Source organism: Orbilia oligospora (assembly GCF_000225545.1).
Source record: "Orbilia oligospora ATCC 24927 unplaced genomic scaffold scaffold00043, whole genome shotgun sequence".
Classification (NCBI taxonomy): Eukaryota; Fungi; Ascomycota; class Orbiliomycetes; order Orbiliales; family Orbiliaceae; genus Orbilia; species Orbilia oligospora.
Genome location: NW_011645600.1, coordinates 1,088,338 through 1,113,372, shown reverse-complemented (window position 1 = coordinate 1,113,372; position 25,035 = coordinate 1,088,338). Strand labels below are relative to the sequence as shown.

The 25,035-nt window shown below is 45.1% G+C and overlaps 9 protein-coding genes across 9 annotated transcripts; 3 read left to right on the top strand and 6 right to left on the bottom strand.

Annotated features, from left to right (window-relative positions):
* Positions 1–555: 555 nt before the first annotated feature.
* On the bottom strand, positions 556–1,793 carry AOL_s00043g342 (uncharacterized protein; the record flags this gene model as incomplete). The annotated part of the gene is made up of 4 exons (XM_011120828.1): positions 556–1,242; positions 1,301–1,600; positions 1,671–1,675; positions 1,745–1,793. The coding sequence occupies 4 exons, from the start codon at positions 1,791–1,793 to the stop codon at positions 556–558; spliced, it is 1,041 nt and encodes a 346-aa protein (XP_011119130.1).
* A 1,180-nt stretch (positions 1,794–2,973) lies between these two features.
* On the bottom strand, positions 2,974–4,053 carry AOL_s00043g341 (uncharacterized protein; the record flags this gene model as incomplete). Its single annotated transcript, XM_011120827.1, has 2 exons — positions 2,974–3,631; positions 3,755–4,053. The coding sequence occupies 2 exons, from the start codon at positions 4,051–4,053 to the stop codon at positions 2,974–2,976; spliced, it is 957 nt and encodes a 318-aa protein (XP_011119129.1).
* Positions 4,054–4,509: 456 nt separating this feature from the next.
* On the bottom strand, positions 4,510–7,196 carry AOL_s00043g340 (uncharacterized protein; the record flags this gene model as incomplete). The annotated part of the gene is made up of 5 exons (XM_011120826.1): positions 4,510–5,917; positions 5,990–6,244; positions 6,315–6,643; positions 6,723–6,854; positions 6,942–7,196. 5 exons carry the CDS (start codon positions 7,194–7,196, stop codon positions 4,510–4,512), a joined length of 2,379 nt encoding a protein of 792 aa, XP_011119128.1.
* Positions 7,197–8,516: 1,320 nt separating this feature from the next.
* AOL_s00043g339 (uncharacterized protein) lies at positions 8,517–10,062 on the bottom strand (the record flags this gene model as incomplete). The annotated part of the gene is made up of 3 exons (XM_011120825.1): positions 8,517–9,026; positions 9,096–9,881; positions 9,958–10,062. 3 exons carry the CDS (start codon positions 10,060–10,062, stop codon positions 8,517–8,519), a joined length of 1,401 nt encoding a protein of 466 aa, XP_011119127.1.
* Positions 10,063–11,865: 1,803 nt separating this feature from the next.
* Positions 11,866–15,534, top strand: AOL_s00043g338 (uncharacterized protein; the record flags this gene model as incomplete). The annotated part of the gene is made up of 3 exons (XM_011120824.1): positions 11,866–13,156; positions 13,229–15,339; positions 15,412–15,534. The coding sequence occupies 3 exons, from the start codon at positions 11,866–11,868 to the stop codon at positions 15,532–15,534; spliced, it is 3,525 nt and encodes a 1,174-aa protein (XP_011119126.1).
* A 387-nt stretch (positions 15,535–15,921) lies between these two features.
* AOL_s00043g337 (uncharacterized protein) lies at positions 15,922–19,143 on the bottom strand (the record flags this gene model as incomplete). Its single annotated transcript, XM_011120823.1, has 2 exons — positions 15,922–18,920; positions 19,062–19,143. The coding sequence occupies 2 exons, from the start codon at positions 19,141–19,143 to the stop codon at positions 15,922–15,924; spliced, it is 3,081 nt and encodes a 1,026-aa protein (XP_011119125.1).
* Positions 19,144–20,355: 1,212 nt separating this feature from the next.
* Positions 20,356–21,282, top strand: AOL_s00043g336 (uncharacterized protein; the record flags this gene model as incomplete). Its single annotated transcript, XM_011120822.1, has 3 exons — positions 20,356–20,509; positions 20,568–20,710; positions 20,791–21,282. 3 exons carry the CDS (start codon positions 20,356–20,358, stop codon positions 21,280–21,282), a joined length of 789 nt encoding a protein of 262 aa, XP_011119124.1.
* A 946-nt stretch (positions 21,283–22,228) lies between these two features.
* Positions 22,229–23,536, top strand: AOL_s00043g335 (uncharacterized protein; the record flags this gene model as incomplete). Its single annotated transcript, XM_011120821.1, has 4 exons — positions 22,229–22,439; positions 22,517–22,810; positions 22,879–23,377; positions 23,443–23,536. 4 exons carry the CDS (start codon positions 22,229–22,231, stop codon positions 23,534–23,536), a joined length of 1,098 nt encoding a protein of 365 aa, XP_011119123.1.
* A 304-nt stretch (positions 23,537–23,840) lies between these two features.
* AOL_s00043g334 (uncharacterized protein) lies at positions 23,841–24,439 on the bottom strand (the record flags this gene model as incomplete). Its single annotated transcript, XM_011120820.1, has 2 exons — positions 23,841–24,172; positions 24,325–24,439. 2 exons carry the CDS (start codon positions 24,437–24,439, stop codon positions 23,841–23,843), a joined length of 447 nt encoding a protein of 148 aa, XP_011119122.1.
* Between the last annotated feature and the right edge of the window lie 596 nt (positions 24,440–25,035).

The following is a 25,035-nucleotide window of genomic DNA, read 5'->3' as shown; positions in this document are numbered from 1 at the left end:
TCGATATTTCACCTTAAATCCTGACAGATTTCATTGAAATGAATTCAAAATAAACGCATGCTTTAGTTATCTCGTACCCAGTTCTATAAAAAAAAAATTACGTGGTCGATGCCTTAATAGTTTTAAATATTTTGGGTTCAACCTAATCGTCGCTATATTTATACTATTTTAACTATTGATTTTTTTTATTTCTTGTATTTGTTATGTTCTAAAAATCGATATATGCTACTACTTGTTGTATAGATCAAAGGCATCGACGCTTAATACTGAATACATTGGTTTGCTCTGGTTTTCACAGGATTTCAGAAGTTCACTACAATTAATTTGCAGATGTTGACAGTATATCAAATTTGCAAAACCTATGGACTAATTCATATATACAGCAGCTTGACCCTTATATCAAGGTATATAGAACGCAATCTAGTTTGGACGAGTAGGCTAAGAGCCACAAAAACTGGAGTGTTCAGCACCTATCTAACAATTAGATTATATGGACTATATGGAAAAATCTTCCTCATTGTCTTATGTCAAGGCTACCTCCAAATAATGCCGTGCTCACACAAACCTTTCGACGCTCTCGGCCGTGGCAAGAACACTATCCTCGAGAGATATATAATTCAAACCCAAAACATCCTTACTCTTCGCATTATTAAAAAAGTAACTATCAACTTTTTCGCCAGTAGGGGGGTAATCATTCTTTGTAAGCTTGTTATGCTTCCTCAAGATCTCAACAACTTCCGCCCATTTGAAAGCACCAGCAACATTGAAGAACCTCTGTCCTTTTGCCTCTTCAACTTGCAACGCTTTAATATGTGCATCTGCAACATCTCTAACGTCAACAAATGCTTTCGGTGCAACGCCTTCTTCAACCTTGGCGTTGAGTCCGGCGATGAACTTGTATAACAGGAATACAGAGGTATTGATGCTTTCTGCGTCCTTAACTGAGTGGATGACGGGTCCGAAAACGAAAACTGGGTTGATGGCTGCAACTTCGAAGGAAGGCTTTTCCGTTTTTACGAAGTCCCAGAGCGCTCTTTCAGCAAGTGATTTGGATGCTCGATAGGCTTCGTTTGGAGGAACCTGTTTCGAGGGATTGGTAGGATCGGCTTTAAAAGTTTCAGCGAGGTTGATGGAATGTTGGTTCCATTGTGTTTCGTCGAATGAATGTCCTGGCTTATGGGGCTCTACAATCGCAGCGAAGGAAGAAGTTATGACGACACGTTTAAGTTGTGGCCCGGCATACTTTTTTTGTCATTAGCCAAGATACTTTGTTGGGGGGCTAGGGAAATGAGCTACATACCTCTTTTGCAGCCTTTAATAAATTTACAGTCCCGTTAACGGCCGGATTGATCAAATCCACATAGGGGTCTGTAACCCTAAAATGGAACGGACTGGCAATATGTGCAATGCCATCAACACCTTTTACTGCTTCATTGAAAGCCCCATTGTCTTCCAAATCTGCTACTTCGACGATTTCGAAATTTGATGCGTATTTGGATAAGGGACCATCCTTAAGGAATTCGGCCTTGGAGAGGGTACGGGCTGTGCCTCGGACTTTGTAGCCTTGTTCGAGGAGTTTAAGGGCTGTCCAGGATGCGATCTGTGGTTATAGTACAATTAGTTTGGGAAACTACATATGTATATTTCGGATATTGTTGGGATTTACGCACGTATCCTGTAATCAAAAGTTAGTATAGGGTCAATGATACTATTCTGGCTAGATATGAGGGCATGTTGAACTCACCAGTAACACCGGTTACAAGAATCAAGCCGCCTTTTGGTGGTGTTGTCATTTTTGCGTTGTTTGGGAGCTGGGATGTTGCTTTATTTGGTGTAACAATAACAGCTTCGACGATCGGGCTTTGTGCACGTATTTGTGACAATTGAAGGGAATTCTCGAGAAAATTACAAGTGCGACTGGCAGGAATCAACCCTCAATATGGTTTGGATAAGATATCGATACACAATTGCGTGATGAAATATTCCAGAACTTCGAGGGAAGCTCCCTCAACCCTATTTATAATAGCTCTTAAGGTTGGTAGCTAGCTCCTGATCGGATACTGCCCCTCCTTGCCCTCAAGCTTGCCGACCGAGCTTCCGGAACTCCACTGTGGGGACCGGGTTAGGATACGCTATCCCCCAGCGAAATCTCGCAATTCCAAAGACATGTTTTCCAAGAAGCTTGACATAGAGATGCCAGATTTAATCCATTTGCGGATATCGATGCGAAAATTTGACACAATTTAAGGCGCAGAAAGATACCGATGAGCTCATACGCAGGAACTCTGTTTCTGTCCGGTAAAATTTGTGCCGTGGGTTTATAATTAGTCAGGCAGACGGGATTACTAATGCGGGACGCCGACCCCAGTCGCAGTTTGGCGGTTCGTGTCGGTTAACATTCGAGCACCCTTTTGTGTCCCCGGTCTGGTCAAAAGTCTATTAATTTCGAATCCTTTACGCTTCAATTTTCAGATGATATTTCCGTTTGTGTTCGTGACGACCTTACGCTAAGATAACAGCGGGGTTTACGGCCGGGGATTAGGTAAATGCCATTGTTTTCGCAAACCAAGTGAGGAGTTAATGCACTGAAATACTAGGACGTGTGGACTTAAGCCTAACTGGCTTAGTGACTGATGTTGGATTCAAAACTGTTGCATTGGAAAGATGTCGCCAAGAATGCGAAATTCTGAGTCAAACATTCAATCCATGGACAATGGCATTACATTATTATATTATCTAAAATGTTATAATTGAGGTTTGTAGCGATTAAGAAAGTCTTTGGGAGTTCTCGGAGGAAGTAAGGCCCGTATATCGCCCAAGAAATTTCAATTTTGTTTGAGTTCATTGCATAGTTGCTCTGCTATCGTGACACCATTATGCTGCCTGCACAAATGTGGTAATTTACCACACTTATGCCACATCCACACTAGTTATGCGCGCAAGACAGAATCAACTTAAGAACAGCATTTTAATCTATAAACTCTCCAAAGGTCCCAAATACCACGTCGCCCCCAATACCAACTTTTTTTTCGTACTGAATCCCGTAGAACTCTGTAGAGTCCCTGCGGTATCCCGATTAGCATAACTAACACTAAATTCTCCTTCGCCCTGTCCATCCAGCCCAGGCTCCAATGCACATTGTTCCAATGCTTCTTCCTTAATTGCATCGAATTGACACTCCATCCCGTCATATTGCTCCGCCACTTTCAAACTATATGTTCTGTGTCCAGTTGTTAACGGCCACGCAATATATGCGAGCTGGTGGAAGTATCCTTGATTCGAAGCTTGAGGGCCGTAAACGGCTACAAACGAGAAATTCTCTTTGTGTACACATCGGTGGATTGTTATATTCAAATTTATAGTTTGCTTTTCATCAGCAATTAAAGATGCAAGTCGATGCTCGACAGGGACCAGCATTGATTTTAGAATCCTTCTATTCCGGCGTTCCGGGTCCCCAGGAGCAGGGATTTCATCGACCCACTGGCTTGACCTATAGTCCCTAATAGATACAGAGAAGCGACGGAGGAGACGCCGGTAACGTTGAGCTGGTGGTAACTTAAATCGTCCATCTGTAATTCTCTGAAACCATAGCTTATGTCTCTCAGGGACAGCATCGATATCGTCGCGACTTCTAAGATTATCATTTAATTAACTCCGGTCGACCGGTCATCTTATTACCTGTATCGTGCTTAGACGCTAGAGCCGCGATCACGAGGGTGTGTAAACATACCTTCTTTCCAGTCGACAAACATACCCAACACTCTCCCACACAGTTTCATAAGAAACCGAAAACCAATGGTGAGGCTTACTATCTCTAAATCCGGATCCTTCCACACAGACTCGAAGCGGGAAGACATTGCGTCCGTAGAGGATCTGTGACGCTTCCTCGTGTATTTGGTGGTTCACTCGCAGGATTGATACATTAAGACATGGTCTCCCCTGAGCACCCCAGGGGGAGCTTTTTATTTCATGATCTGGGGGGACGTTGAAGAGGAGGAGGGATAGGTAGATTTCGTCCCGGATTTCACGAGGGAGATCGAGGAAGGTGGGCATGCTTGAATTCCCTCTTATATATATTAAGATCAGAGAAGATTTTCGTAGAAGTGAGTATCCTCAGAACCAACCGACCGGTATTATTGCGCCAGCCTCTGTTCTTCCGTTGCGTAAGCTGGGGCCATGCAATGATATATATCATACGGCCTGGCCAGCTACATAATAAAATATCCGAAGGATCCAATTCTCGGGTCAAGTGGCTAACCATCTTATATTATATAAGTAATTAATAGACAACGCAAATAATACAACAATACTTGCCCAAATCGCAAAACTATGAAGCTAAGTATATATTATATTAGACATCTAGATTGATAGCTTATAGCAATTGGGTTTAAGTATCATGGCAGCTGTGCAGGCGGACAACAGGCAATAATATATATATACGGTGATTTACTCTATACGGTGAAATATTTACAACGAGCTCCAGCTCGCCAACTTCCTCCCTTTTAAAATTTAACCATACCTCTTCCCCCAATCTGCCTCCTGCCCACCCCTCACAAGCCCAATATACCCCACCTCACTATCAGGCTCCAAATCCCCAACCATACCAGGCAGTCTCTCCAAAACCGCCGCATTATCAAATTCTCCAGCCAACATTTCAGGTAATACGTCATCCGGTCTATCAACTCCAAATCTAAATATGGTATACCCATCCAGAGTCTCCGTCCATCTTCTTCTGAACTGATATGTTACCGATAAGATCACAATCGATAACGCCCATGCCGTCAACATCCCCAATATAATCTCAGGTGGGACAACTCCGCGGGTCAAAATCATTGTCGGAGTGCCCATAGTGACATTCTCAAGTTTCCATGCGAAGGTGGGGTCCGCGAGTCCGTCGTACATGATGTGAACGGCATGAGTCTTGTAAGCCCTTAGAAGAGCTCTTTTAAGGTCCTCGGCTTGAAGAACACTTGGCGCAGCACCTAGGAAATCTCCAAAGGCGTTTGTTGTTAGAGAAGACATTTCGATAGATGCGTAGAGAGCTGAGAACCAGTCTACATTATCCAATAATTGAAAGTTGGAGGGAATATATGGCGTTTGAACGATCATGTGAGGAATGCCGGTTTCAAATCGTTTAATACCACCGCCGTTTCGAATTTCTGCGTCCAGTTGGGTGAAGTTTGTATAGGTACCATCAACACCGTTGATTAGTGCTGTCCCTATTGCGGAGGAAGCTTCGCAACGAACCCCGACAGCCTTTTGACCCGGATACCGAAGAGTATTTCGAAACTCCGGGATATCATTTTCGGCATCACGGAAATTGAAGTTTTCGGGGTTGACGCTAATGCGACCGTAGGACTCTATTGGGGAGATCGATTGCCACAATGCAGCTTCAAGAACCACCGTGGTATTTAGGCCCGGGTAGCTTTTAAAAATTGAGGCGTAGCCGATATTTTCGGAGTCGGTTGGGTCGGTGAGTTCAGAAATCGTCATGGATGTTCCAAGTTCTAGAGAACCATTGACGTTGGATATCAAGTTAATACTTGAAGATTGATTTCGTACAATTATTACGGACTGATCAGGAAGGACGTATCCGAAGCTAGAACCACTGCGATCCAAGTCGAAAGTATCATTCCGACGTGATAGGACTGTGAATTGAGAGGTTTGATTCACAATACTACAGTTGTAACGGATCGCTAGACCGAAAACTGATCCGAGAAGGGGACCTGTGGATTGAGGCCCCAAAAAGATAGACTCGGATGCGTCGTCAGGTAATGTATTATCGGGAGAAGATACGTTTAACTGAATAGAAGAACCTGGCGTGATGTAAAATTGCTTTCGAAGAGGCAGTTGAGGTGAGAATCCAGAGGACCAGAATGTAGTAACACGACTTGTCGTTAGAGCACCGTCGCGACCACTTCACATACGTCTAGTTAGCATAGGGGAACAGACTGCCTATCATATGTAAAATAGCGGCTATGAAACCTACTTTATGCTTGAATGATTCCGTCCAACAACGAAGACCTGGTCACCCTTGTATCTACGGCTGATGGTAAACCCGTCCTCTGTCTGCATGGTCAGACCGGTCAATGGCCATGCCGCGAAGCCGATAATGCTGAAAAAAGCTAGAATATCCCATAGAGCGCCATTTCTCTTGTATAATCTTCGTTTCTGGACTAATTTTATCAAAGCATTAAACCAGCCTGCGGGATCTTGGAACGTATTTCCAGAGAGGATCAAAAGCCTACCATCGACGTTAGAGTTACTCCAGACTAAGGTATGGGTGTGTGTGTCGCATAGAAAAGATAAAATACCTTCTAAAGTTTTTCGCTGCCCATCTTTTTCTCATCACCATACTCGCCACACTCCCAGCGACCGCATAAGTACCCAGGTTCAAGGCGAATGTTGCAATAACGAACCAACTGTAGTTGACGATATTCACATTATCGAGAATCCCCGTTCGCTGCCAAACTTCTGAACTTCCTTCTGGAAATCTCAACCATCTCCACCATGTAAAAAAATAGTAGACCACAAGAGCGACTGGAATTATAATAGAAATGATCCCACGGATAATAAATCTTGGAAGTGGGAAACCAAAATCTGGAACGTTGGCGGTCTTGCGGCGAGAGACAGAAGCTTCTGACTAAAAACTCGGATTAATTACTTTATCTCGATAATATTTGTAATTAATTGGGAAACAAGTCTCTCCACCGTGCACCTACATTTTTGTAAATGGAACTGTGGAGTGTTGTAGACGAAGACAAGTTTGGCGGAGGAGGCATAGGTTGTTCCTCCAGCAAAGGCGTGTAGGCGGTCCCGACTCGAGCTATCCTCGAGAAATTCAATAATGCAGACTATGCATAACCTATTAACTTTCGCAAATACGACAAAGCAGACGCTTTATACAAAGTCAACCAAAAAAAGAAAGAGCTATCACCTACATTCGGTGATTGGTCCGGGTTTGGTTGCCCTCCTGTTCCCTTCTCGTCGCTAAAATCTTCAACAGAATTTCGTGATAGATTTGTATGGGTGGGAACAATAGTCCCCTCTGACCGTGCCGACATTGAAGAAACCGTAGAAATTGTATTGTCGGAATTAGATGACGTGGTGCGCATAGTACTGGCCCGCGAGTAATTCATCGAGGGCTGGCTGTATACACTCGGACTGTACCCCTCGGACTCCCTTCTTGCCGCCATTTTTGCTGAGTCCGGACTTGGGCCGGGATAACAAATTTTCAATTTATATCCTTGATAGTTCTCTTGTTCTTTTTGCGGTATACAAAATAAAATAATAATCGATTGTAAAGATCTAAACCTTGAAGAAATCGCTATGAATTAATTTACGATATTAACTTGAAGCTTTTAGAATGAGGACTATAGACTTACTTCTTAAATACAAAACGTACGTGGGTCGGATATAGAATTCCGTTATCACAGGCTCTATAAACCGGCTTTGTAAAGCAGGCACCAAGCGTACACAAAAACTGACAAATTCTTACGCACAGATAAACTTAATATATACCAATCTTTGACCGGCCTTTCTCCTGGGTTCTGCAGAATTGTGCATTTCTGCAGCAGGAGTGGAGAAAAGAGAAGAAAGAGCAAAAAGAAAAACAAGAATAGCCAACCTGCTCGAAGTATGAATCCTTGATCTTCGTCAGCGGGACGAAAAAAGCGGCCTGAATTCGTCAACGAGCATGATGCTAGCATGGCGGGAGGTCTAAAATCTGACAGAGCGGCATGGGCCAACCCAATAAGCTTTTCTTGTCGGTACGTCCTCCCCGCCACCACATCTACGAATCAAAGCGGTGCATGTCGGATTTACATAGAACCAAAAAAAAAGGTCCAGGTTTCCCTGAAATATTTTGGGATCTTGCATAGAAATGTCTTTCCGCAGCCATGGTACGCGGGACGATCTTCGAAACTCATACGACTTTTTGTGGCAGTAGATGGAGATTTTCCGTGGAGAATTCGTAATCCCAGGCAGCCTTTTGCGGGCCCGGGGAGACTAGTTTGTAAATTTAGCTGATGGCTTCTAACGAGCTAGATTAGCCCCGAGTATATACCTGGATTGGCTAACTATAGAGACAAGCTAGCGCTAGCCTACACTTAGCTTCTAGACAGAAATTCGGCCGATTCTTCGCGTGACTTTCTATAATTATTCAAGATGCATATGCATACCCATGAATCCGGGACGAATGATCAAACAAACGGCAGAGGAATCGGTGTTGACTAATCACAGCCACAATGACTCCTGCATAATTGCGAGTGCAGGAAGCTCCCCTGATGACAAAGACGCTCGATCTTCTAATGCTTTCAAATAGTTTGAAATATTTTTCGGATGAGGTTTAATTTACTTTCGATTCAAATAAAGATCAACGGTCAAGACACTAAAATCCTATAATGTGACATAAAATATACAAGTCGTAAGAAAAAGAGGCTAAAAAATGCGCAAGCACTCAAACTCGAGAGCGAAATCAGATATAAAAGAAAAAGCGGAGACTTCGAGCAGTGCCTTTAGATAACTAAAAGTCCGCCAGCCATGAATCCGAGAGTTGTCAATCCAGCCATGGCCAAGACTGCAAATCCGTTTCCACCAACCTTCAATCCCGGTGCGGCATTCTTGCTCTCTTTGCTTTCGCTGCCTCCAGTAGTCTGGGATTTGCTGGGGACTTGGTTCCAGGTGTTAACTCGCTGGATGGTGGGGTTTTGAACAGTATTTCCCTCAACATCTGTGATAGTCCACTTGTGGCTAGAAAGATCCAAATCGACGTCAACGAGCTTGCCTGGTGTAACCTTGACACCATTCTTGATCAAAGCGCTGATCTCCTTCAGCTGTGGGATAGCGGCACGAGCGTCAAATGCCTTGATATTTGGGAAGACCGTGGAGCATTTTGGTCGGTTGATTTTACGGGCGGTTTCACCGGTCGGCAGTTCGACTTTAGAGTAGACCTCGCGGAGGGTGTTGTAGTCAGGAAGGATCTTTGCGTTACCAGTCTTGATGTTGACGTCAACGAGGCCGTAGTTCTATTTATGATCGTCAGCGCGCATATTCAATACCCATCATTTATAATAATCCAAGAACATAATACTCACGTTCTCCTCCTGGTTATATTCGTAAACAATACCGCCAGAGAATACATGGTTCATATCGGCAGAGTAAATGGCGTTGGCATCACCGAAGGTACGAGGAAGAACTTCGTTACATCCGTACTCAGAGAAGAAGTTGGGCATTTGAACTTCCTCCATCAAGTTGGTCAACTTTTCGTATCCACTCCTCTGGAAGGTAGTATCACCACACCACTCGTAGCTGTTGATACCATAGAAATCGCTGTGGCCCTCATCCTCTCCGATACAGCTGAGATAAAATCCAAGGTCTTGACGGAATTCTACAACATCGGCAGTCGAATAACCGATTGGGACTTCGCGAAGTTTCTGGGCCTTCTGGTATTGTCTCATATCACGCTGAATAGCACGCATGTATGGAGCGGTAGCATTGGCGTTCTTGGGCTCGTTTGCAAGTTCGTTACCAGAGAAGAAACCAAGAACGTTTGGGTATGCCGAAAATTGCTCCATGACAGAGAAAACGTTTGCCATGTATCCCCCGTGGTAGGATGTCCATGGCTCTTCACGATTAATGGAGTACCTCCAGCCAGGAGCATTGACATCGAGAACGACGTAGATACCGGCGGCGGCGAAGAGCGACATACACTCATCGTGGTTGAGGGTAGTGTTGACGGCATAGGTACGGATAGTATTAATACCTAGCTGTTGGAGGAGGTAGACGTCACGCTGACAGTCGGAAATAGTAGAGAAGGGATCGATACCCTTGTCGAGTTCAACGGGTCCACCGGGTTGGTACCCGACACCGACCATGAAGAACTGATATCAAAACTAAATTAGCATTTTTCTTCTTGCCATCCACCTGAACCGACATATTCAATCAGAGCATCCATACTTGTTTATCGCCACCGAAGAAGCCGCCATCTTTGATAACGATTGGATCCACTGCCTGAGTGAACCGCGCCAAGCCGGCGAGGAGGAAGAGCGCTGTCGAGAGCATTTTTTTTTGCAATTTCAAACAAAACTTTGTTATTTGTTGTCACTAATGATAGACTGGAAGAGTAGAATGTCGCGGAGAGTTTGGTTAAAGAGTGTACGAATATATCAGCGACAGCTGTATATATTCCAGATTTTGCAACGGAAAACACAGAAGGATAGGACGTCGATAAGAATCGAGAGAGAGGCTCGAAGGAATGTCTGCTGAGAGAGTGCAAGAAAAACCAAGAGAGAGAAAGAGGGAAGGAGGGAGATTAAGAAGTCTTACGGTTCTCGGCTGCAAAGCTTAAATTGCCTGAGGCTGCAGGTACGCCATTAGATATCAATGTAACCATTTCATGCTCGGCCGCCCCTCATTGGACGCATTGGAAAGGGGCTGTGGAGTGAGGCAGGGGTATTGTTCCCCAGCTGCGAAAAAGGTAGCGATTGTTTCATGAACTTGTGGCCGTTTCACCACGCCACCCAATCAAAGAGGGTATTCAGATGAGAGCCACCTCGTGAAGTTTGCGATGCTCCGTGGTGCTGCGCTTGCTGCGACTAAAAGGCGATAGCCATCAATCATAGGGACGAGTTTTCTTCAGGATCGAGAAGATATCCGGATACGGTCCTGTTTCGCATACCGAATACGCTTACAGACAGGCCAATTGCTGTTCCCAAATCGAGTTCGAAATCACAAGCGACTCTTGTCTTAGCGCCGAGGGGATGCCAGAAAATTCGAACGGTATAAGCTTTTTCTGGTGAATAATCTCAGATCATGACCCAACATCCTAGCACTTGCCATCTTCGCCCAAGCTTCCTCTACGCTTTTGTGGACCGTCAAAAATTGTGATTCATCGAACCTTCGGGTATTGAACAAAAGATCACGATGCAGATTAGGCCTTCACAATCGTTTGTTGAAATTTTATCGGGCTTCCCTGCACTTGCATGGGTTGGCGAAATTAGATCTCGTATTATCCATTGGATGTAACCAAAGCGCACAAATCCGAGGAAGACTAGTAGACGGACTCATGATTACTTATGTTCCGTTATTCCGAACGCCACCAATCTGGTGAAATTCCCATTGTCGGCCAGTGCAACTTGTCATATTGTTCTTGAACCATGCCTATGCATTAAGATTGCGCACTGATATCGAGATGTTGTGAATGCCATAATGTGTATGCCTGCGCATTTGCCTTAAGTCGCATCGCATTGATTTGCCCGAAGATTCTACCCATTTACAATATGGGGTTGAAAGGATCCCTATCAAGAATGTCAATGTCAATAGCGAATGGCCTGGATCCGAATATACATCCAAGTTGAATCGGGGAATATTCACCAACCTGCCCTGTTTGATGTTTCTCAAGACTCTTGGTCAAGGTCATCCCGACGTCATGGGCGGCCAACACCAAAAATAACACACATACGCCTAACCAGTGCTACCCACGACGCAAATCCAACGGGACTCCATATGTACTGTACTTAGGCACGCCACTCATTAATGTCCCCGCATTCCACAGTTCCAAAATTGCTCTCGTGCTTGGAATTCTCGGTTTCTTGCCGGATCGACGGAACTAGACAGAAAATATCTGGGTTCAATGTTTCGGCATACTCCATTACGACACTTTCTTAGGGTTACGTTCTGTGAAGATACGAGACTAGGTTACGTAGTCTGGGGTTCTACCCATTAACGTCTCTCGGGACGTTTTACATCACATTCTTTTGATTTTGGAATTACATTAGCAAATACCTCTTATTCTTCTTTTCAATAAACTTCATTGATGTTAAAGAGCTGAGTCTCGAACAGTTGTAAGTACTCATGTCAGGCAAAATGGATTTCCCAAGCTTCCAACCGGAGCCTCGTCAGTACGGTGAACCATATACCACCCAACATCGGGTCCCCAATATCCGAGAATATAAAGAGCAATTACAGCATAGAAACAAGAACAAGCCAGGAACAGTGACGCCGAAAGCAGAACCTGGACCAGGAGATCAGAGACCCAAAGATATTCAACATACTCCTCCGGAAACACCGACGAACGGCTCTTTCGATAGAGATGGCGATAATGCCCTGGCTGCTCAATTACAAACCTCCCAAAAGGAATCGCTGAACGGTATTGAGGATTTTCAGAATAGACCTCGAAAGGATAGTTATTCCCGGGAACCAATGTCTCCTGCAGCTCTTGCGCAGGATTCTATGCAAAGTTACTCTGAAAGCTCAGGCGAAAATGCCGAAGGGAAACAACCGCAATGGAACTCGAAATCACAGCTCAAAGTTCGTGAAGTCACGGACCCGGTTACGCACCTACCAGTTAACATCCATGATTTTACCACGAATGAACTACAGCAGGTCAAGGACCGAAATGACGACGGCACTGACCAAAACATACCCGGCGAAAAGGGAGAAGTGGAGTGGAGTCAGAAGCGGCATGATTCGCTGGAGGCTTTGATCGAGAATGAGCTTCGACAAACCCAACAAGAACCAAAATATTCGCCCGCATCTCTCAAAATTATAGCATTCGGACTGGTGATCGCGGGTATTATCGTTAACTCAACTGTCGAGTTTATGTTCATCACTTTAGACACAACCGGATTAAATAATCCATTCGTCAAGATATTTGCCAAACTCGTCATAGGTTCGATACTTGGAGTCACTATCGCCGCTGTCATCCAGCGTTATACCAGTGAACCCTCGACCAATGCCTCACCGGCTCGTGAATCCAAAGAGAAAAATATTTCACAAAAGCAACTCCCCGAAACAGCAGCATGGCTCAACAATACCTTATCCAGTGTGTGGCCGTTGGTAAACCCAGATCTATTCGTTACTCTTGCCGACATGCTCGAAGACGTGATGCAAACATCTCTCCCACGTTTCGTGAAGATGGTTCGTATAGCGGATTTAGGGCAAGGCAATGAGCCCCTGCGAGTCTTGGGAATACGTTGGTTGCGTGAAGGAGCGGCTTCTCAGTCTATCGATGGAATGGAAGCTGAGGAAGGAGATTTCGTCAACTTGGAACTTGCAGTTGCATACAAATCTCGACCATCAGACAAGAGCGTTAAGAGTAAAGTTAAGAATGCACATTTACTGTTGGAGTTTTACCTGGCTGGAGCTATTCCTTTACGTATGTCCTCCTATTGCCATTGTTGCTCAGTTATATATAGAACAGGTAAGAAACTAACTACAAGGTCTTTAGCAATCTGGGTCGAACTCAAGGGTATGATCGGAACGATCCGTGTCCGTCTGCAAACAACCCCAGACCCACCGTTCTTCGGACAAATGACCTTCACCTTCCTCGGTCAACCAAAAGTAACGCTATCCTGCATCCCACTAATGAAGAAAATGCCGAACATCATGGATGTGCCCATCATATCTTCATTCGTTCAATCCTCTGTCGATGCTGCAATGAGTGAATATGTTGCTCCAAAAAGTTTGACGCTGGACCTCAAAAAGACCTTGATTGGCGACGACTTCAAGACCGACGTTAACGGTAAAGGAGTTCTTGTTATCCGTATCATCAGCGCAGAGGGATTCAAGAACGGTGACGGAACGAAGAGTAGTACGGAGGCTCTCGGCAAAGTCATAGGATTAAGTGGAAAGACCGGTTCTGATCCATATGTCTCTTTGAGTTGGAGCAAATACGGAAAGTCTCTCTGGCTCAGTAGGATAATAACTAAGTGTCAGACCCCAGTTTGGGATGAGACAGCAGTCTTGATCGTCGGGTATGAAGAATTAAATGCAGAAGAGAAATTGCAAATCACGCTATGGGATTCGGATAGAACGACTGCGGATGACCACCTTGGGACTGTGCAGGTAGATTTAAAAGATCTGCTACATGAGAATGAAGATGGGGTCCCAATGACAAGAGAAGACGAATTCGCCAGCCGGACTGGGGATAAAAAGATGCCGGGTACGATCAAATGGGAAGTATCATGGTTCCCTAGGACAAAACTCAGCGCGGCACAAATCAAGTCCTCGTCAGCAGCCACCCAAGAACAGAAATCAAATCCAAATGAATTATTCAATGAAATCAAATCTGCGACAATGCGAAAGACACGTGAGGCCCGTGATGAAAAGGACTCGGCCTCAGAAACCGATCAACAGCTTAAAGAAGATATTAAATTCACTACAGATGAGATTTCCAACAATGCACCGCCTCCTCAAGATTTCCCATCTGGAATTCTAAGTATCCAGATCCACCAAATATCATCATTAACTCTTCAGCAACATTCTACCTCCCGAACCCACCATAATGAGTCAATCGAAGAGAGTGAGGAAGGATCCGATCTTCCATCTTCATATTGCACTGTCACAATCAACCACCGAAAAGTTTATAAAACGAGAGTCAAGCCAAAGTCTTCGATCCCGTTCTTTAACGCAGCGACAGAGAGATTCATTAAAGATTGGCGGAATGCAGAAGTAATCGTTGGTGTACACGACAACAGGCTGCACGAAAACAACCCGATCCTTGGGTGTGTAGTTTTACCTCTTAGCCATGTCTTCCGAAAAAGAAGCCAAGTTTGTGAAAACTACCCTCTGGTTGGAGGCCTCGGATATGGAAGAATTAGGATTTCGATGGTGTGGAGAAGTGTCACTTGTCAGATTCCAAAGCAACTACTTGGTTGGGATGTTGGAACTCTGGAAGTTCGCCCGGAAATTATCGGACTTGATTTACCACAAGAGATACAAGAGTGTGCAAGAGTAGTTGTAAGCACAAGCTATGGAAAGAAGTCAAAGATACCAGCCGTAAGAGATGGAAGTGGTGCTTGGAAGAGAGAAAGACAAGTTTACGTGCCAATCAAACAACGGTATTCTTCATGCGTCCTGTTCTCGTTTAGAAAGAACAGAGTTGGGCCAGACGGAACACCTGCATTTGCCGTTTTATGGTTGAAAGATGTCCCAGATGATGAAGAATACGAGAAGGAACTTGCAGTATGGGACAATGATGGAGATAACATTGTGACAGCAGAAAAAAATGCGGTCGGTGAATGCGGAAAGAAGCTGGGGAGTATCAAGGTCAGGACTAGATTCTGGAGTGGCCTAACAGGCTACCATAGAAGACTGTCAAAGAAAGATAGCCAAATGAAAGGGGTCATGGAAATCTTAGAGTGTGCAAGTGAAGGAAAGGAATTAAGAGATGAGGTCGAAGGTGGTTCATCTAGCGACTCAAGCTCTGATAGCAGTGAAAGTAGCTCTGACGAGGAGTTACAAGAAAGCGGTGATAGAGGTGTCATAAAGGACTTGAAGGAATACAAAAAGAATAAGAAAGAACTTCATAGACATCATAGAGGGTTGATGCAATGGAAGGTTAGTCACCTGGAGCCGAGAAATAGTAATGTCCCAATCAAAAGAAAAAACAATTAACATATGGGTTTATAGGCGCTTCGAGGAATAGATTGGGCGAAGGATCAGGTTAAGGATACTACGAAAGAAGTTGTTCACAAAGTTACAGCTCGAGACACTCATGAACAAGCCAAGAACAAGATTGAGACTGAGGTTTAAATTCACGCAAGACATCAAGACTTTTTGTATGACCATAATTATTTTCAGGACCGGCGTCACTTTTAATTCACACGGGTATCATCGTTATTAATATCTGTCATCGCCGTATCGTATCAAATTATCATGTATACATATTAGATAAAGTCCTTAATTTAAGGAAACACATGCCCAAGGTGGAGGGCAGATTTAGATATACAGTTGAGTAGGTATCAAGTACAAAAAAAACCTAGAGCTCCTTGAGCCCATAACTCCAGTTCGAGGGGAAAGCACAAGCAACAGATACCTAAGTACTTAAGTATTTAGGTATATGCTAAAAACAAATTATAAATATAACTCCAACTGCAAAGAAAGAATGAATGAAAGAATGAAAGAATGAAAGAAGGGAAACTACACAATAACACAAGAACTACTTGCGGGACTAGGAAGCCTCCTGCCCCGTCGCTTTATCGTCTCGATGGTGATTCTCCTACTTGACCTTCGGACGTGTTCACCATCATCACTCTCAACCGCTCTCACTTCACTTGATACACTACTCGCCTCACTCTTCTTTCCCTTGACGTCCATAACTTCTCCGGGGCTTTTCTCCTCAACATCGTACACGATATCCCAATCTTCAGTCACCTTCTTAGGTAACTTGTAACTACCAAAAAATTCATAGGCACCATGATCTAAAGCCTCCATCAAAACTTGATTCACGACACTGCCGCCTCCTCCATTGCTGCCAAACGCTGCTTTCTTGAACCCATCGTCATCGTCCCCTCTCCAGCACCTCATGGCATAATTCTGAAACCCAAAAATGGCATAGGATTCTTTTCCAGGTTTGTCGCTGACTTTAACCGCTAGAGGTGATCCACTGTAGCCATGTTCTTGAATGACTAAATGCTGCTCGAGGCGTAGTCTTCTTACTGGAGCTCCATTCCATACTCTATACGCTCTTTCTTTGAGCCCTCGTACTTGTCCAACCTGCCATTGCTTCGAAGTAAAGTTTTGTCTCCACAAGATGCTACGGCTGTACATCCCCTTTTGATTTCTTGAGATATTCTGGTAAGCCTCTCCAATCACCAAGCCTTCCGCGACAATATTCCCATCCTTAGGGTTCTTCGAGTCCGCGCCTAACCAAGAATTAAGAAGGTACATCTTCCCCTTCCTTGCTCTTAGCATTTCAGGCGATGTACACCACTCCATACGCTTGAATTCGTTTTTCTTTTTCCGTTGGAAGGAGATGACTGGAAGTTCCTGCGGAGGGTCTGCGATAGACTTGATGAGGCAAAGATCGTGTAAGAATTTTGAAGCCTCAATGTTACCGCGCAGCTTCTTGAGGTTATCGTATGTGTGATAATACTGGCCAAATGCACCTTTCCTAGTACGGTCAATGACCTTCATGGACGCGAAATCCTCGTTGGTGACTTCGGATGAGCGGCTGGAGTTTGAGGCCCGAGATGGGTAGTCGATTGATTCTTCGTCCGTCGGGCTCTCCGGGCTAGGGAGGCGAAGCGCAGTGAGGAATGCATGAGTAGTCATCGTTATTGCGTCGTTTGGCTCTTTAGGATCGGTAGAAGGCTTCTTCCGTCGGAGGCGGACACCCAAGCAACTAGTCCAACCATGTTCGTGACCAGGACGGCAGACTTCGACACGCTTGCCGGTGAGAAGACGGTCACTCTGAAGCGGGCTTGAGGTGGCAGTGAACGTTTGCTTGTTCCTCATAAAGCTGACACGGTACCCTCCAAATGTTTCAGGTTTGGTCATGTGTTCGATACCGTGGTCGAAATCATGGTCGTACACGATGCTCATACGCTGATTGATGAAAACACAAGCCATCGTGGCCCTCGGGAAGGTCTTGAAGAGTATAGAAAGGATTTCGTCGGACAAGTTTGGAAGAGTACCCACAGGGAGAGGGTGGTCCCTAAGTGGATCTGGTGGACGCTGACCACTGATTTGCGGAGTTGGACGAGCATAGGAAAGGATCACGGGAGCATTGGCGATATAGAGTGGGATCAGGGGTATATCCATGGGATTGAAGGATTCGAGTTCCAGTGTCCATACACCCTTGCACCATGTGATGTATCTAAATCTGGGATCTAGTTCTTTGACAAGCTTAGTCCAGTTTCGATCCGTCGCGGTCGAGCTAGGCAATAGATGGCTAGGTTTTTCGCGGTGTCTATGGATTTCCTTGTCCACGTCATGGTCCGCAGGGAAGTCTCTGTAGGGCCCATCCGCCCCGTTTGAGGGAGTCGAGATATCCATGCGGCTCGAAGCGATGCTAACAACCTCAGTAGATAATCGGCTCGAGGCACCATCGTCGGTCGAGGTACTTCCAATACTTTCCTCGTCTGCATCCTTCTTCGAGGCCGCAAGCTCAAGTATCTCATCCCGGTTTAGAGGAAGGGTAACTCCAACGCTCGCAAGCCTCATAGCAAGTTTCTTATCCTCCTCCAGTATTTCTGTTAATAACTTCACCTCCCTCTTTGTAAACAAAGGAAAAAACTGCAATGCTTCCTTTGGTTTCACTAGGGGTAGCAAAAGCGATAGCATTCGTTTGCTCTTCGCTCTTTTCTCGACTTCCGCTACAGTTAAAGATTTCCTGAATTCCTCACGGGTAGTAGTAGTTTGTAGTTCCTGTAGCTTCTTCCTTGGGAAAGCTGGTCTTTTGAGCGCAACTATGCCATCGGGCCATGAACCTCTTTTTCGAATCTGTCGTACAATCTTTGGCTTCTTCAAGGTCCTTTCTACTGGAAGAGTATTCGACCTTCTAGGTGGTCCCAGCTCGGGCTCGGGCGCCGCCATGGGACCCTGTGATACTATTGGCGGTGGATCGAGTTCCATAGGGCTGCCCACACCAGTTTGTAGCGTCTCCATCCAGGAATCCAGTCGCTCAACCGGATCGATTGTGTCAAGATCCTGGTATCCAGAAGCAAGTACGTGCGGTTCCAGGTTATCCAGATTTGTGCTCGTCGGAGTTGAAACGGTTAGAGTTGGCAGGCTTGGTAAACTCGAGGAGTCCGTCAATGACGGGACATCAGATAATTCCATTGACAGCTGCCCAACCTGCCTCAAATCCTCGGCTTGTTGTCTTTCCAGAGATGGCCTTGGTCTTGTCCACGGATCTTGCTTCCGTCTTCGCAAGCCTGACGGAGCGGCGGTCCAAACCGCCTTGTGAAGCATTTCGAAAGTCTTGTCGGCTGCGCAAGTAGGCGAATCAGGGTCCATACTTTTGACCGACCTTGGAGTCTTCCTCTTTTTCCTGGGATAAAGTTCCATTTCGTCGATGACATTGTTTGGGAAGTCGTATGTGGTCCTGGTATCCCATATTGCTTTGGAATCTCCACCTGGAATATGTTGTATACTTGGGTTTTCGAATACAGCAGATATCTGCTCTACGTAATGTGCTATTCATAATATTGCGCATTCTGTTAGTTAAGAACCTTGAAGATTTTCTCAATTTTAAGAGTCGGGATTGAAGCTTCGAAGGCATTCAGCTGCGGATTTGAAATGCGTATTGATATTCTGATTTAAAATTTCTAACTTACACATATCTAAACCCGGATGCAAAGGCGACCATGGGTCCGAACTCCGACTATCGATATACGGTAAAAGTGATACAAGCGCCATGGTAAAATAGCCGTCTCGTCTCTATCTTTCTTGGTGTAACTTTCGAGATAACTAAATGATAAAGTGTATATAGGTTTGTGCAGATCGAAATGCAGACTACTGCAGGTTGGTGGTTATTCTATCTGCTATACGTTAGATCCATCGGCTCGATTCGAAGGTAATGCGGCCACGCAAAATTAAAAGGGATTACCTTTCGAAAGCTTTCGATTCCAAGCCAAGGAGTCAGCTTTGCTACCATAGAAGTATATGTATCTGCAGGCGGGCGATCCTTGTTGATAGACTCCAGTCACAGAGCCGCTTATGCAAGCCTTTGCCTTCCTGACTGGCTGCTAATTACAGCATGCAAGGCTGAGTCGAATGCGAAAGCCTCTGCGACCGCCTCTGCTACACTATTTGTGTGAACGGCCCAGATGATGCATCACCTGGTTGACAGAAGCAAAAGAAATTTAGAAGGATCCTGTTTGCAAATCGGTGGTGCTCAGGCTGGCCCATGCAATCCCGGGCCTTGTCAAATCGGATCGAGGTGTGGCCTCCCGCCTGACCAAATATCCTTACCCCCGCTATCACCAACCAGGTAAGTTTGAGCGTATCCTCCTTACTGCGAAGCCTTCGACTATAGCTAACTAGGCTCTAAGGCTAACATTTAAGCAAAAGTACCGTGCTTGGTGCACCTAAGCATTGAAAGCCGTTGGCTTCTGCAACTTTGGAGTCATCGGTTCTGCCCGCTTGCCAAACTGAAGACTAGTCAGCTAGGCCGTAGCCCCGCAAAAAGGCAGCCAAGTCTTGAGAAAACAGCCCCAATCGCTGCCTTTGAATGGAACGATGCGGCTCGATCACCAGAGGTTTTCGACTCTTATTTTTGAGCTGTAGACAAATTATGAAACGGAAACGACCAAGCATAATTCTAACGCCGTGCTTCGGACACCGGGGCTTTCAATTTGATCGCACCGCGACTTATTCCTACTTTGAATTTGAACACGTCAATCCGTCTTGATATACTGCATGGAAATGGAAAGAATCGGGTATCATTTGGATGTCTATAAGATTGGGTTCCCAGCCCACCATTAGCTTCGCGAACCATTCGATTCGTCCTTGTTACCAGAGCTCCGTTGAATATTTACACCGTCTACCCATTAGCATATATATCATTTGATCCTCTCCTCCTTCTTGTACCTTTGAAACTGGATTTTCAGCTTCTAAAAACTCGCTAATATGCATCGGTCATCCCATTCAAGCTCACACCACTCGGGTTCCAGCTCGAGTGGCGGCTCACACCACTACAACTATGGCCACCAGACTGAGTACCATTCCTCACACTCTCAAAGGCGCGACAAATACAGTATCACAAGCGGTCTAAGCGAACAAAGTATGCCTCGCCTATGACTTCAAAATTCGAGGCCAGTGACTAACGAAATATAATGTAGTCCGGGATATACGAGGATATGTCGTCGATGCTCATCTAGACCAGTATCCAAGGAGCATGGTTCAGGAGCCAATGTTGACTTCGGCGTCACTCGGCATCCGTGTTGAACCGCTCTATCCAGACACCCAGCATGAACTTGAACGGGTATGCCTTTTCTCGAGGTTCTCGATATACACCACAAATTCAAAAATCAATGTGCTAATCGGAACGTTGGACCATTGTAGGAGTTGACCCCTCGTTTTCGCCTTCGTGAGGAAGTGATTTATGCGAATGACATCTTTGAGGTTGTCACTAAACCAAAGCTCGTCCGTGCCGACCGGCACGAAACTTTTATCTATAAAATCCGTCACAAGCATGATAAGGATTTGGTATCTGAGGAGATTCTCGAGGAGCATTTGATTCGGATACCTCGTCGAAGGTTTGAAACCGGTGCTATTGTGCGACTCGAGAGGGACGGAAAGCAATATGAGGTTCTACACGCAGAATTCCTACCCCAGGAATTTGTATGGGATTATAAGATCAAGAGATTCAGCTCTTCGGGAGGTGGTGATATCAAGAGAAACGCTTTTGAAGGGAGATTATCAAGGGTTGACTCCAGTGATTCTTCTCGTTCAAATTCGTCCTACTTGACACCGCCATCTTCACGATCCTCCCCACCAAAAGTCTCTCCGAAGGGTAGTTTTAGCTCACTCTTCGAATCACTGATGAGGCACTAAGGACGCTCCTCATAAAAAACCTGTAGTATCTCTTTTCTCACATATTTACGACATTAACGACATTGACGACCAAAACCTTGCTTCGCATATTAATATTGGTTTTTCCTGTAGTGTTTAACAGCATCATGATTAAGGAGCGGTTTGCACCTGAGTGACCTGCGGGACTCTACCTATTTTCAATTTCTTTTTTCACTTCATGTATTTACATTTTCTCTCTCGGCCTCCTGAGGATTTACTTTCTTACACAATCAACTACTAGAATATCTATACGTATACCAATGATTCGAGAATTCGAGGAATAGAGGCTCCGATAAATCCATCAAAAATCAATCCTTCTACAAGGCTTCCAGAAAAAGCTTTGGTAGCCTTGCATCCGAGGCGTGCCAAGTTCAAGGCAGTGTTTGCTGGCTCAGGAGTCACACAAACAAGCCAATGCATGGACCCATGTCATAACGAGACCATGAGCGTAAGTTTCGCGTTTTTGTGGAGGATGCGCTCTTCGCAAGATAATGCTTAACCCCTCGAGTCTTCGAGTATATCATGTCCCCTCCTCATCAAGCTAATCCGTGGTTGAAGCATTGAACTCCCCGGAGATTTTTCCTTTCGGCGAAACCTTCTTGGCCTACGAAACAGAAAATCTCACGATATCAAATTAGCAATCGCACTCAAGCTAATCTATTCAGTCGAACCCATCGGTCGCATGGCGGGCGACAACAACGTAGAATTGCAGCAGCCGATGACCAGCGCACCGACGGCCAGCACACCAGACCAAGGGCATCCACGGCCAGAAGCCACCAGCTCACAGTCTCATGATACTGGCGGCTCAGGTACAAGAAGTATGTCCCCTCCCGCCTCTCTTGTCTCTTTCATGCCGCCTCCTTGATCCTTTGATTTCAGCTTTGTCCTCATCTATTCAAATAACCCCGTCCAAAAGACTAACAGCCTTATGGGAACCTTTACTGTCAGCCCTCGGTCATCTATCAGCTCGCGTTCGGGGCGGCTACCAAGACGGCGAAGTCGCGACCTAGAAGCTGCTAGGGGGTCTGACTCTGGCAACAATGGCGGGCCCGAAAAGGGTGATATTGTACGGAGACCAACTCGGAGATTGACGACACGGCATAGCCTTACTGTCACACAGAAGAGGCGGCCAATACCTGGTAAATACCTAGAAGATTTGCGAAGGAAGTGAAGTTAGAAGAGACAATAAGGCTGATGATGCGATTTAATTGAACAGTCCATGATGTCCCTCTTGGTTACTCGAAACTTGCAGCCTTTATTGATTTAGAGGATGACCTTGCTATTTTCAGGCGGTTCAGCAGGCTACATGCACGATTGTTGCTATATCGGCAGGCAGACATTGAGGAGATAGAAGAAGATTTGGCGGAGTTGGACATGATCGAGGAAGAGGAGGCTAGAAATGCAAACACCCCGGACAATGCATTGAATCGTTCGTGGAGGAGAGAGAAAGATCTAGATGAGTATAGAGTGGAGTTGGTCAAGAAATTGCGCAAATCTATGAAGGAATACGGTATGGATCCTGCATGCGGTGGACAGCTAGCAACGTTCTATCTAACGATTGATTCTCATTTGCGTTAGATGACGAGCTTTTCAGATACAAACAGAAGCTTGCTCTGAAAGGTGCCACCGATTGGCAAATAGAGAATGTCAAAACATGGATGGATAACCACCATCCGAACCCATTGGTCCCCCGGGAGAGAAGGTTCCTTGAAGACAAAGGAGACATATGTGCTTTACAAGCTTCGAGCGAAGATTCTGCAGTCCTTACAAATGCTCTGCGTGGCTGGGCGCGTGACACCTTCGGCTGTATGTGGCTGTTCAAAAAGAAAGGCAACCCTGCTAGCTACGGCGATCCTTCGATAACGTACTATAGCACTGATTGGAAGGATGCGTTGATGAGGGTAGCCTATGCGGCTCTTGTCTCTGCATTGTTGATCGCGGGAGTCATTGCACTATTTTACGTGCAGTCAGATGAAGGAAGGCTGGCTGTTTTGTGCGTTTCAACATTAGTCTGCGGTGTCGTCATGGCATTGTTTACTACTGCGAGAAAAGGGGAAATTATGGGAGGCACAGCAGCGTAAGTATATTATCCTTCGAAGCTACTATAACCCGAGAAACTAATTCTTCTTTCAACTTTTTTAGATACTGCGCTGTCATGGTGGTTTTCGTTGGCTCGACACTGAATGGTGATGGAGCGGGCGGTGGCAGTAGTGGCTCAATGGCGAAAGCCACATGAAAAGTCATGAGTGATTTGATTTAATCAACTTTAGCATATAAAAATTGTTCAAATTCGGGTTAGGAGTTTCTATTATACTTTTCGGGAATCGGTACGGAATGGGCTTGGTGTTTTTCAATGGCGTTATATAGTATGCTATCATGATATTATGAATGATTAGAATCCACCAAAACGAAGGCTTACAAAAGCCCTCGTGTTATTACAAAGCTCAATCTCAAAAAAAAGAATGCTGTGAACAGTGCACTAGAACTTCCGCAATACAAGAGAATCAAAAGGTTTCAAACCCAGCGACGGCAATTGCCTTTCACTCCTCGCTCTTCTTCCCAAACGGTGACAGCCCACCGACAAAGTTCCCTACTCCTTTCGCGCCCTCTACCGTCTTATTAGCACCAAGTTGAGTTCCGGATTTTACACCATCCACGAGGGGGTCCGTCACGCCGCCTAGCGGACCTCCGTACGACCCATCATCATCTTTCCCACCTCTCTCCGCTCGATTAACCCCCTGCTTAGAAACTAGATCACCAACCGGCTGCAGTAGTCCATCCTTCCCCACCTGACCCGCTGCGAGGTTATGCACATCATCCTGCAGCTTGTCGACCTGTTTTATGCCAGTAACTTTGCTTTTGTCGAGTTGCTCTGTGTAGACATGTCATGACGATATGTTAGTTAACTGAGTCATCTGTTGCATTTTGTGCACATGAAATGTAAAAGTGATTTATCGATTTGGCGGCATTCTACAAGCCTGCGATAAGACATCGGACCGGACTGTGAATCAAAATCTGACTTACGCTTCGTGACATAAGAGGCTTTATTGTCTTTTCCAAAATAGTAGAGGTATTGATCTTCGAGCCACGGGACCCATCTCTCGTATTGTGTGTTGTAATATTGCTTTACGCTTTCCATCTTCGGAGTCTTTGCAGACAGTTGAGGTGAGGTTACTCTGCGTTGTTGTCGGTTTGTGTAACCAAGAAGCTCAGTAACTATCGCGGACGAGACAGGTTTGGAACGTTCCACAAGAACAAGAATATTTTAATCTTTGTTTTTACCCAGAATCGGATAGAGGTAGTTACAATAAAGTATGAAATTGATGCTTATGGGTTTAGTATATTTTCATAAGATGCGCTATTCAGTCACTACAGAGAAGCTATATATATTTCGTAGTCTTGCTATATTTGGGGATTTCAGGATATGATTGACATGATGCAGATATGACGTGTGGCGCTCAACAGGCTGGTGAACCAAACAGCCACCACCTAGCATACGCAACCCGCTCGGGCTCCAAGTCTGGGCTAAATTCCAGTTTCTTGATTTTCGGGTCCGTTAAGTAGTCACTGTATGTAGATGTTGGTCTGAATACTAACAGGGAAAGTACTACTGGGTCCTTTTAATATCGGATATGTTAACTAATTCCTATGAATACACCTTTTGAATTCAACAGTACAGTACAGTACATTATGTAGTATATTCATGTATAGGTACCCCTAATGTTGATATCGATA